This window comes from Colius striatus, chromosome 15 (assembly GCF_028858725.1).
Source record: "Colius striatus isolate bColStr4 chromosome 15, bColStr4.1.hap1, whole genome shotgun sequence".
Lineage (NCBI taxonomy): Eukaryota > Metazoa > Chordata > Aves > Coliiformes > Coliidae > Colius > Colius striatus.
In genome coordinates this window covers 11,871,868-11,884,156 of record NC_084773.1, presented here as the reverse complement: position 1 = coordinate 11,884,156, position 12,289 = coordinate 11,871,868, and the positions used below count along the sequence as shown (strand labels likewise).

Below are 12,289 nucleotides of genomic sequence, written 5' to 3'. Positions count from 1 at the left end.
ATACAAGAAACAAATGTTAGATCCAGCTGGCAGATATACAAGGATGACTTTTCATCTGATGCTTGTATTGAACTGAAATGAAATGAATCAGTAACTTGGCAAATTCAGGGCAAGTTTTTTAAAGCTACCTGTCAGGCTCAGGTGTATAAGTGCAATCAATTTTTTTTTATATAAGGTACAGATGAACTCTGGACCTGGTACTTCAAGGTGCTTAGCATCTGCAGCTTAAGCTTGTCAGTGGAAGTTATGAACAGGAAGGACACCTAAGTATCAAATGCACCATATCTGATGTTCAGAATGTGTCAATTATAGGTAAATCAGTCCTACTTAAAGGTCAGAATAATGTTTTATATTGTGCTTTAATGAAATATAAGGAATAATGACCTTGTATTTCTTTCCACAAAAGTCTATCTGAATTTACTCCTGAAGTGCCTTTCTTGGGTTATACAGTATATGACTCAATATTGAATATGAAAAGTTCCTCTTGATGCAACATGGCAATTAGCTTTTCATAAAGCAGTCAGGCTCCATCTATAGCAATTTTAGGAGCCCTGGCAATCCTATTGAGACATTGATTCAGAATCTCAGATATTTAAATTCTTCTCATTTCGAGACTAGATTTTTTATAGCTCATTTCACAACTATTTATTCCTCTTCCAGCATTTCCCTGAAGCTCTTTCCTGCTTTGACACTGCTTTGGAATGACAAATATAATTTGTAGGGTTTTACTGCTCTGATCCTCAGCTGGTGTGTATCAGTAGAGCTTCACTGGTTGCAAAGGGTCCGACCCATACACCTGTTCAGTAGCAAGTCTGCCAACAAAAGCCTTCCTTAGTATGAGGCATTTTCAGACTTTGAAATATTGTTCTTTTAGCATGCCTTAAGGTATATGAAATCAATGTGTTCAGATGAAGGGGCTGGAGAGCACTAGCCATAGGAGGCAGACATAGTAGCGTTAATGATGAGATTTAGTACTGAGCTGAGGGCTTTATGGAGCTTTTCAGGACTTCTTACCAGGACAGATGGTGATGATATCTGGACTGGATGGTTCTAGATACCTGTACTGCAGCCTACTCCTTCAATTCCTCTGGAAAAGACTTGCTTCCATAACTGTCTAAAGTGCCAAGGGTAGGCATCACAAACATGAGCTATCCTTGCTGAACTCAGCCCTCTCCATAAGTGGTCTTTCCTGATTGTTTTGTAGACTATTATTAAACCTGGAAGCAAGCTTGATTCCTCTTTACTCTTTCTACAGCCACTGAAAATCAGCCTAACAAAGATGTGAAATTCCATATGATTTCTGAATCTCTTCAAGTAAAATTCATTTTTGTAGTGTCACCATTTGTCAGGACAAGGTCTTTTTGGCCTTCTTTTCATTAAATTGGCTTTTAATGATTACAAAGCTTCTATCCTCACTATGGTTTTAATCAAATGAAATGTGGAATACAGAGATGTGACTTAACAGACTCTTACTAAAGATAATTATTTACTTCTGGTTTCTTTCACCCAGTATGACATACATTGCAAACCCTGGGTAGTGTCTTTGAAGGCAATAAGAGGGTATAAGCCATGTAGTATCATCTGCAGAATTTAATTCAGTGCCTAGCAATCACTTCAGTTAATTTGGAAGTGATATATGTAGCATTAATAAAATCATGTAAACCACCACCATCTGCAATACATTAGGATGCTAAATGTAGTGAGTCTTTAATAAACTTAGCCCGAGAACATCTTCATCTGGGAGTATGTCACATAACTCGGGGATACAGTCCCTTTTTGAATGGAAAGCACAGTGGGGTCTTCAGTGTCTCTGGGAGTTCAGGGTCTCCAAGGATTTCTGTACAATGTTTTACTTGGTAGTTCAGTGCCCTCTAGCATTGTGAGAGGGAATTCATCCATGTCATAACATATCTCCAAGGTCTCTCCATGCAAATTTAGGGGTGTGGAAATGGGAGAGTTACTTGTCTACAGCAATTGAATCTACAAAACAGATGCAGGTGGAAGCACTTCAGTAGGAAAGCAAGAATGGAGCTCCCCTAGTGTGAGCTTGGCCTTTTAAATGATATCATCCTTGTGATAGCTTAGGCAGGCTTCCAGCTGAGTTTGATTAAAGTTCAGGGTCACCCACTTACATCCATTTCTCTTTTACCTCGATTTTTTTCTCTCTTGGTTTCTTTTGGCAGCTGGCTTTGCGCAATGCCTTGCGTTATTTCCCACCTGAAATACAAAAGAAGCTGGCACTGGAATTTGCTGAAGAACTCAGGCTGTATGGCCATATTTATATGTACAGATTCTTTCCAGATATTGAGATGAGGTAAGAACTGGATGCTTCATATTATATTTCACTCCCATTTGCTTACCAGCTTTTGCCTGTGGAACTGACCTTTAAATAGCGGCATTACTGTGGCCTAATTTGTCTCTTGTAGAAGTCGTGTCATAGCATATTAATGAAGTACATGGTCTGAATAAATGAGATGATCTGCTTGGTGTTAGATAGCAGTGGCTCCATTTCCAATGACTGATGTTGCATTTTTTGAGATGCTCTTTGAATGCTTCATCTCCAGCATTCATCCTGATCTCTATCTTCATGAGTCCTATGGGACTAGCAGAGATTCAGTCTTTAGCTGGAAAGCTCAGTACCACTGAACAAAGGGAGAAGATTGTGCAAGGCTGTGTGCTTGATAATGTCAGCTCTACCATACACAGAGATCCTCAAAGGCTCTTCCTCATGGCAAGTCTTAGTTTCTATGGGTCAGTCATTACTAGGAGACCTCTGATTGTAACGTGGACAGAAAACTTGCAGGAGTCCTGAGCTGCTGCAAGTCAAGTCTCAACTAAACCAAGAGGTAAGATCAAATGAGTAGATGCTATGAGTGGTAGATTGTTTCCCAGTCTCATAGAAAAAGCTTTCCAGGCTTAAAAGAAGGACAGTACATTTTTTTTCCATTGCTGGAACTTGTACCTGACCCTGGTTTTCTGTGGCTGTTACCTATTGATCTTGGAGTATCACTTTGTTCTAGGGCTGGTGTGGCTAATGTTTGTAAAGCAGAACAGCTTTAGAGAGGGCTGCCAGGGGCTAGCTGTTGTTTTTTTTTTTTCAGACTGATGGATTCCTTTTTGCATCTAACAGAGTCCTGGTTAATGTCTATGCAGAAAACTGAATAAAGCAAGCAACTAGGAAGCACTCTGATTTCCACAGACACCTATATTTCTGTGCAGTTCATACTAGTCTGGGGTCAGTTCTTGCAGAATTCAGCTAAGGGGAAGACAACTGGAAGATTGAAAGATATTGTAGAGCTGGACTTCAGAGGGCCCCAAGTCCTGAACTACAGATGAGGACACTTTCCACACAGGCTTGGATGAGACAGTCTACCAGCTTGTTTCCATCACTGGCATTAGTGACTCTCTGATAGCTTTAAATGTGGATTTTTTTTTTCCTTTGTGATCATTTCAGTGATCACTCTAATAGACTGTTACAGCCTCAGTTTAAAAAATGCTTTTTGTTCTCCTTAGTCTGTGAGTATTTGCTTTTTTCTATTCCTGTATCTCCCAGGGAGCATAGGTTGTGTTCCATTTAGCACCCATGTTCCCCTCTTCAGTTGATATCTGAACTTTGGGTTTCTTATGTTCTAAGACATATTATGTGGAAATATTTCCTCTTGAGGAATTTATATCATTCCACAGAAATCCTGTTATTTTATCATATAAAGCCTAGAAAAGCAGAAAACAGCAATAAAAAAAGTATTGTGGAAAAACTCAAATGCTTTCCCTTCTGGTTTGGCAATGACTACAAGGCATTTGTTTTAGTATCCTGATGTAAAAAGCTGGGATAAAGCGCATATGATCATGGGAGGAGCCCATTTACTAAATCTATAGAATATATATTCCAGACCTTGGCTCATGAGCTGGTCAGAGGATGTCCAACTTTTTTTTGTAGCTGGCTCTTTCAACCTAACCTTTTCAGTGTAACTGTCTTCCCTGTGCTAAGGCCACTGAAGATCTATGGTTCAGTAAAAGGAAGGTAATTTACAAGCCATGTCAAGTGATTCTACCTACTTTCAGGAATTTCAGCAATACAGAAAGGGAAAGAGCAAAACTCTTGATCAATGGTTACACTTTTTTGACATCAAATCTCAGAGGTCTCTCTACAACTGTACTAAAAGCTGTGCAAACACAGCAAAGGGACTGTCACTCCCCTGAAGAGCTACAGTATAAATCTAGGAACAGAAGTTTTAGAGGAATCTGATGTGCCAAACAGATGGTGAAGAAGATGAGTGAGATAATTGCAGCAGCTGGCATTTAAGCACATTAGTGGTAGGAAACCTGACTCCAAAATACTTTTGTGAGGGTTTCCCATATCTTGCCTCCCAATTTGCTGGATGAAATGCCTCTCATTCAGTAAAAAGGCCCATACTTCTCCTAACTAATTCAGTTTTTGAGAGCTTTGGGATTGAAATTCAAGCTGTTTCTGGGGTGTTTTTTTTTGTTTGTTTGTTTTTTTTCTTAGATAGGATCTTAAATAACAAGGGTTTATGAGCCTAAGAGTGACTTCCATGGATATTCTTTTCCTTGACCTGGCAGCTATGCTAGAGACGTCAGTTCCAGCACCTCCAGTTAAAAAACAACAGGAGCTCTTGGCCATCATATTTATAACCAATTGTGATTAACTGATTCAATAAATATGCTGAATACCTTTTTTTTCCTTTGCTTAGTTCTGATAAGGGTAAAATCCTGATTTGGCTGTTCAGGTACACTTCATTTCAGACTTGCACTTTCTTCTTTTTACCTTTTCTTCCTGAGTAGAGGCCTGCAAATGCAAGGAATATGTTGGCATGCTGAGATATTTCTGTAGGGTGTGGTGTTGTGGTTGCCCTTGTGGATGAGTTGGAATGTTTCTCCTAAAGTTTTGGGACTACTGTTTCAGAGCATATCCCATAGGAGACTACCCTTGCAAGACCAAATCAGCTGCTGCCATTATGTTGATGATTATGAATAATCTGGATCCCTCAGTGGCCCAGGTAAGGTACGGTGAAAATAAGCACGCTGGATTCATAGAGCAGCAGGGAATCTGCAAGTTACTTCTTGTATGTGCTCTCACATAAAAACTGAAGAACTTGGGCATTTAGGTTAAATCAAGCCTTGTGCAGATGATCTTCCTTCCTTTAATTCAATAGGATTTTAGTTTTTCATAAGCCTTTTTCTCCAAGGTATAAGCCAATCCCTGTAAGTGTAGAGCTGGTTGTTGTGTGTTAGCTAAGCCAGCCAAGTTCAGTAGTGCCAAGATAGCCTCCTTACAGAGTGGTGTACTAGAATGTCTATTTCTATGAGGATAAGCCTGCAAGGAAGTAAAGGTAATTATATTTTCTTGCAGTTATGTTTTGATTCCTAAAGTCTGGGGTCTTTTGTACTCTTTATCTTCCTGCAATGTGCAGTTCTTAACTCTACACAGTGGGTCCTTGTCCTAACACAGACTTCCAAGGCCTCCTGTGGTGCCAGTAAGGTTCACTCCAGTTCTAAGTGTATACAGAAGCTTGGTTGCTGTCTGAGATTGGTAGAACCTAGCTCTTTTTACTTTGCTTCTATAATGTACATTGAAATATTAGCACTGATGCTTCCTGAATCTTCGAAAACTCATCCCTCAAGGATAGATTGGCTAGAGGATTACAGGACCAAAGTCCATCCTTACAAGTATTATGTCTGTCATGGATCTCTTTTTGCAAATGGTAGGGGAGAGGCCATGCAAATATGCTCTACTTGTCATAGACTCCTCCAACTGTAAATACCAGTGGCAACCAAATTGTAAGCTCACTCAGTCTCTTTTTAAGGGAGTTTACTGGATGCCTACCTGATACAGAAGCAGGTATCAAGGAATGACTTATTGCATTCTGCCTCCAAAATAACATTGTAACAACAACAGACATATCATTTTGAAAAAAGAACCCTTTTTTTCCCTTCAGTTATCACTTTTATGGTGATATTTTCTGATTTCAAGAATGTAGTGTTGATGAAATAAGCTGTAGAAAAGATTTATTACAGAGATGAAAAAAAATAGCTCAGACACACAGTGAAACATTGCAGAGAAGTGCTTTTCTTTTCATTGTTAAATGGCCTTTTTCAGTTTCCCCAGGAGCTTGTCACTTATGGAGGAAATGGGCAGGTCTTCAGCAACTGGGCACAGGTAGGACATTGCTGTTTTTGCAACTTGTTTCACAAAACCAGTTTCACCCTCCCCCATGTAGATTCTGCTTAGGCAGTTTGTGATAATTCTTGGCAGTCATTGTCTCAAAACACTCCAAAACATCCTGTCTGGATAGAGGAATGCTCAGTTATGAGCTGCAATAGATGGGGAATGCTTTATTTAGTAAAGAGAGCTCAGACAGCCCGATAGAAATACTAAACATGGTACCATAAATGTACCAGATTGTGTATGATGGTGTAAAGACCAGTTTGCTGTCTTTCTCTGGTGCATTTAAATGTGCCTGAGTATTTTGCACAAGTGTTTTTAGGGTATAAAGGAATTACAGGGAAGAAAAAAGTTCATCTTTTGTTTTCTTGTCTCTGGTACATTGATAACATTTTTCACAAGTCTTGGAATAAAAAAAAAAAAAAATCCCTGACTTTGATTAAAGAAAGTGCAATCCTGAGTCTTTTTCCAAGCAAATCAGATTAGTCTAAAATATTTATACACTAATAATAGTGCATTTTACTGTCTGGCTTAGTAATGTTATCCTTGGTCTTCTGAGAAGAATGGTAGTCTTGGGCAGCTTTAAGGGCAAAATTCTTCTGATTTTTGAAAGAAAGGTATCATGGCAATTCACACCATTTCTTGATTCTGTGCATTAATTACTAAGTGTCAGTTAACTAATACCTGTTAACAATGTGAGTTTTACAGCATTTCTGATGTGAGCAGCATCAGTGTTTTATACAATGTCCTTTATTAGACTGAGGTCCCTTAGGCAGATGCTGAGCTGCAAGGTGAAGCAGAGCACTGCCAAAGTCAGAAATACTCTCTTTTCTCTTGTTCTCATCCAAACCAGAGCTATGACCTGCAGTTGTTTCACAGCAAAACAAACAAAACCTTTTTGTTTTTGCTTAGAGTAGCAATCACATGAATGGTTCAGTTATGACAGAACAGTTTGTTCTGTTTGTGTCTTGAAAACAACATGGTTTTTGGAAACGACAAAACTGGAATTGCAAAATTCCTAGGGAAAAGGTTGGGTTTAGTTTATATCACCCACACAGACCTGTACTTTCTTCAGAATAATGTTTAAACAAAGATCCATGTCCAGAGCTAACTTCACAGGCTTGCAGACAACAGAACTGTTCTTCAAGATAGGAAAGGTTTTTACCTCCTCCTTACTAGTTGTTCCTTTCAGTGTAAAAAGATCTAACTACCTTATAGCTTCTAGTTTTAATACAAAGGGTTTTGTCCCAGCCTGCTAAAGAGTTGAGAGTTGAGCTAGTTAGTGATTCTGTCCTAGGACCAGACTTTGGCTGTTCAACATTTTTCATTAAACAAAACCAAAATATAAAAAGCAAGATGGTAACTCTAGTAACTCTTTGCTGCTCAAATTGCAGCTTGAAAATTAACTGGATTAGAAAGGACTGGCTTCAAATCTGCACCACCTTTAATTCAGATCAAAGACACAGAGAAGTTAAGTGCCTGTGATGACTGATGCTCAAAACTTTGTATGCTTACAGAAACTCTAGTTTCAAGCTATTGTTCAATTAAAGTATTGCATGAGAAAGCTTCTCTCAGGCCTAGTTGTTACATACTAAAACATGTGGAATATAATGGGCTTTGTGATAGACAATGATAGAAGTGAGTCAAACCTGTAGGCAGCTTAGATGGCCATAGCCTACTCTTTGGCATAGGTCAAGAGTAACTATTGAATTACACAGATAACATTGAGATGGATTTATTGATATACTTCTGGGTGCCTCAAAGACTCTCTTCACAGTCCACAGTGAAAGATGATTTTTTTTCTTTGAGAAGAAACGTAGTTTCATTTTTTAAGTTCACATTGAAAAATCCATTTGTTGAAAAGATGGGAAGCACCAGAAGACTCTAAATTATCCAGTTCAGGTTAGGATCAACAATATGCATGGGTATTTTAATCACTTTTATAGGGAAAATGTTGCAGTTTGGCTTTGGAAGATTGCTATAAAAGTGCCAGATCCAAATGGTTAACCTCAAGATAAAATTAGAATGGCTTTAAAAAATAAGCATTTCTGGTGTTTGTACCGGAGAAATTATTCTGGAACTTCTTCAGACTTTTACTGGTTAGTGATTTATGTTTCCTGCTGAGTGATGTCTCTTAATGGACCTTATTAAAAGCAAGAATGTGTTGAGAGTTATGGCTGTTATTCCATATGTGAACACAACTCATCTCTATAGCTTCCTTCATACTCAAAGTTTAGCAGCTTCACAAACAAACATAACTGTAAGATGGAAACAGATTTCCTCACTTTCCTTGTTTTTCCTTTCAGTTCTGGCTGGTAATGCACTATTTGTCAGAGATGACTGAAGAGCAAACATTGGTAATGTACAGTGGACATCCACTGGGACTTTTCCCCAGCCATCGGAACGCTCCTCGATTAATCATTACTAATGGCATGGTAGGTATTAGCATCTTGTTTCTCTTCTTCTGTTTAGTTTTAAAGTGTTTGTTGAATTAAAAAAAAAAATAAATAAAAATTACTACCTGAGCTTACAACAGCACCTGGGGATGTGGGGTTCAAATTCTGCAGTATTTACTCCAGTACAGTTGATCTCACCTCAAGTGTGCAGAGCTGGAGTAATGGAGGGAAAATCCTCTCCCTATTAGATGACTTCTGACTGAGCTTGAGCTGTGCATGTTCTTGACTGAATCAGTTCAACTAGGCTTGGTTTGGAAGATTTAAAAGCCCTCAATAGGCAAACAGATTACTTTAGATTCCTGGACTGCTTTGCTTGAAAGGCAGGCTGGACAAGCAAATATAATGGTTCATTGCCACTGTTTTGAGACATTCAATAGTTCTCTTCAGATTAGTTTTTGTGGCTAGAGAACTGCTTTCCTTAATACTTGCATGCCAGCCACACTGCCAGAAAGACCAGGCATTTTTTTTTCCTAATACTAGAATGCATGGAATAAAGCACCTGAATTACTCTTCCTTTTTTCACTGTTTTTCTATATGTGTGACCATAGTTAGAGAAATGCAGCCTGTTAAAACAATCTGCTTAATTCTCTAATTTGCTTATCTGGATTTTCTTTTAATTTTTTTTTTTAATTAGGTGATTCCCAACTATTCCACCAGAGATGAATATGAGAAGATGTTTGCTTTGGGAGTAACAATGTAAGATGATGCTTCTCTTTTAAAATAATCCAAATACTTACCTAAAATCTAATTCGGACCACCAGTGGCTGGTTAAATTAATAATATAATTAATTAATAATGCAGATGGATTTCAACTGTGCTGCATAAAGTCCTGATGTTGCAAAGCATTAATGCACACATAAGTGAAAATATTTAGGAGTTTGAGTTATGTCCTGACACATATATAAGGACATAATTAAAGTCTGCTAGGAAATAGCATTAAGTTTGTGTGGGACTTGACTAATTACAGTCTAAAGCCTTAATCATAACCTACTTAAGAGCACTGGCTAGTTTCTCTTTGCAGTGGTTATTTTGCAGTCTACGGAAAATACGAGTTATGAAACATTTCTTCTCACTAAAAGAAAACTTTGAAGTAGAAAATTATTATTTTATATGCTTTAAAAAAATAATATTTACCTACTTTTTTACTGCTCATCTTGTTGATGAGCAAGACTATCATTCTTTGGGTACCATAAAGACAATAAATTAAAACCACTATGTGTGTACAGATAAGGAGCTGGACGAAAGAGCATAAATAGTGACTGTTCATTTCCATTTTCCTGAGAATTTCAACGTGGACAACCATAATGGACTAACAACTTCAAAAGTGACTGTGGTTTGGAGGCATGAGTGACTGAAAACCAATGGTATAAAGTCTCCTACAGTGTGAAAACAATGTTCTTGTGTCCTAGTCACTATCCTAGATGCCAAAAGAACTTTACACTCATTTTTCTGATCCGGTGATTTTAAAACTCTGTTTAAAGGGTGAAATAATCCTCTGAAAGCACATTGGTGCGTTGTTAATGAAGAAACTCAATTAAGTTGTGAATTTGATAGTAGTAGATCTTTGACAACAGTTGAAGCACAGAGATTTTTGGTACTCGGAACATATGTAGACATGTACAGAATTCATTTCAGTCTAAGGAACATGTGGTATCATTGTGTTTGTTGCTATTGCTAGGTACGGTCAGATGACTGCAGGGAGCTACTGCTACATTGGGCCTCAGGGAATAGTCCATGGGACTGTGGTAAGAAACTGGGGAAAGATCTCTTTGTCAATATATTTTGGAGGAGGGCGTCTCCCACAGTGGCTGGTGACTGGAGTGGATTGGATTGCTGTGAGGAAGATGTTCTGGCTACCAAAGAAATTCTTATTGCCCACTCCTTAAAAAAAATAATGTCCTTACACTCAGTCCAGGCCATCTTATCCAGAACACAAACATCAAGGAATCTGCAGTGAAGGTTTCAATCTGAGCTCATATCTAGCTACAATAAGTGTAGTATGAGTTGATAAAATGTGTTAGATAAAAACATTTTCTTAGCTTGTTTTCTTAGCTGTCTTTTGCAGCCATCCTGAATAAGTCTCTGTACCCCTAGAGCAGCATGTTGGGAACGAATGACTGTTCTTGTCTACTTCATGGTGAGGAAAAGAAACATAATCAGGACAGATGGTTTCATAATATCACATCGTAGAATCATAGAATGGTAGGGGTTGGATGGGACCTTTAGAGATCCAGTCCAATCCCCCTGCAGAAGCAGGTTCACCTAGATCAGGTTACATAGGAACATGTCCAGGCGGGTCTTGAGTACCTCCGAGGAAGGAGATTCCACAACCTCCCTGGTGTTTCCTACCTAAAACAGTAAAACAGTTTCATGGTCTCAATGACCTCCAAGATTCAAACTCTGTTTGCAAAAGGAACAGAAGGTCTTTAAGTTTCAGGGACTCTAGAGAAAATAGCTCCTCATAATTGCTATATTGTGTTGTGTGCAGCTCACAGTGCTCAATGCAGGTCGTCGTTACTTGAAGGCAGAAGACCTGTCTGGAAAGGTGTTTGTTACTTCTGGTCTTGGAGGGATGAGTGGGGCTCAAGCAAAGGCTGCAGTCATTGCTGGATGTGTGGGGATCATTGCAGAGGTGAGAGCAATGCTCCTTGCATTTTCTTCTCTCCTTCATGTGCTGAATGAGAACCCTCATTCTCTTGATCTGATGTGTTCCTTGCTTAACCTTGACAACATAAACTAACAAAAAAATTATACTCTTTCTGAGATCTGTCAGTCCTTTTCATTGCTGGGCATTTTTCACTGCTATTCCACTCAATTTATTCACTCACTGCATCAAATTGCAAAGGTATGGGCTGCAGCTTTTTATGATTGCTTCACAAATAAGGCAGAATGATGCTGTTAGAAGAGTCATTATCAGTGCTTGAGCTACCCACATTGCATATGTGAAAAAGGTGTAACATCCATTGGCAGTTCCCATGGGAACTGTAATGTCTTATGCCAAAAAAGGTGTTACATTGCCATTAATCTTTAATGTCTCTGGCACTCTGCCATGGAAAGTGCCAGTTGAAAATGTTGGCATGAGTAACTCATCAAGGTTGGGACTAGTTGCTTGGTGGTGTGATTCCTTGAAGTCAATGGTATTTTGTAAAACTGGGAATTCAATGTGGCTTCAATGTGAAGTTGATCAGGCTAATTAATTACAAGCACTTACAAGAATCACAGCCTGTGGACATCAAAGGTAAGTTCTGCTAAAGGAAAATGCTGATGGGAGACAAGTTCTGTAGTACCATTTCCCCTATTCCTTGAACCTCACCCAAGGCGTATGTTCTTTGTAGAGTTTTTCATCCTGATGTGGTGTTTCTCTGTTCCAAATATGTTAAAATAGCCCAGCTATTTCTTCCCATAAACAAAAAGAATCTAATAGTGATCCATGATTCAAAGGTTACTAATGTCTAAGCAATCAGAATAGCATATGATAGGATCCACTGAATACACTGTTATCCTTCAGTATCAGAAATAACATAGAGCATCAATATCAAAATTTTGTTGTGCCTGTAAGTTTTCAGTGAAATATCTTGTAATATAAAAGAAGCCACATTAAGTTGTCCTAATATTTGCATTTTTCAGCCATTATGCTTGTCATAGGGTT

At 38.5% G+C, this 12,289-nt stretch overlaps 1 protein-coding gene across 1 annotated transcript in view; it reads left to right on the top strand.

The window, feature by feature from the left end:
- UROC1 (urocanate hydratase 1) overlaps window positions 1-12,289 on the top strand; it is a 43,127-nt gene that overhangs the window by 6,056 nt on the left and 24,782 nt on the right. The window contains exons 3-9 of the mRNA XM_062008205.1: window positions 2,184-2,314; window positions 4,925-5,018; window positions 6,119-6,178; window positions 8,491-8,619; window positions 9,275-9,336; window positions 10,319-10,385; window positions 11,129-11,272. Coding sequence (XP_061864189.1) covers window positions 2,184-2,314; window positions 4,925-5,018; window positions 6,119-6,178; window positions 8,491-8,619; window positions 9,275-9,336; window positions 10,319-10,385; window positions 11,129-11,272 — 687 coding nt within the window. The remainder of the gene's footprint in view (window positions 1-2,183; window positions 2,315-4,924; window positions 5,019-6,118; window positions 6,179-8,490; window positions 8,620-9,274; window positions 9,337-10,318; window positions 10,386-11,128; window positions 11,273-12,289) is intronic.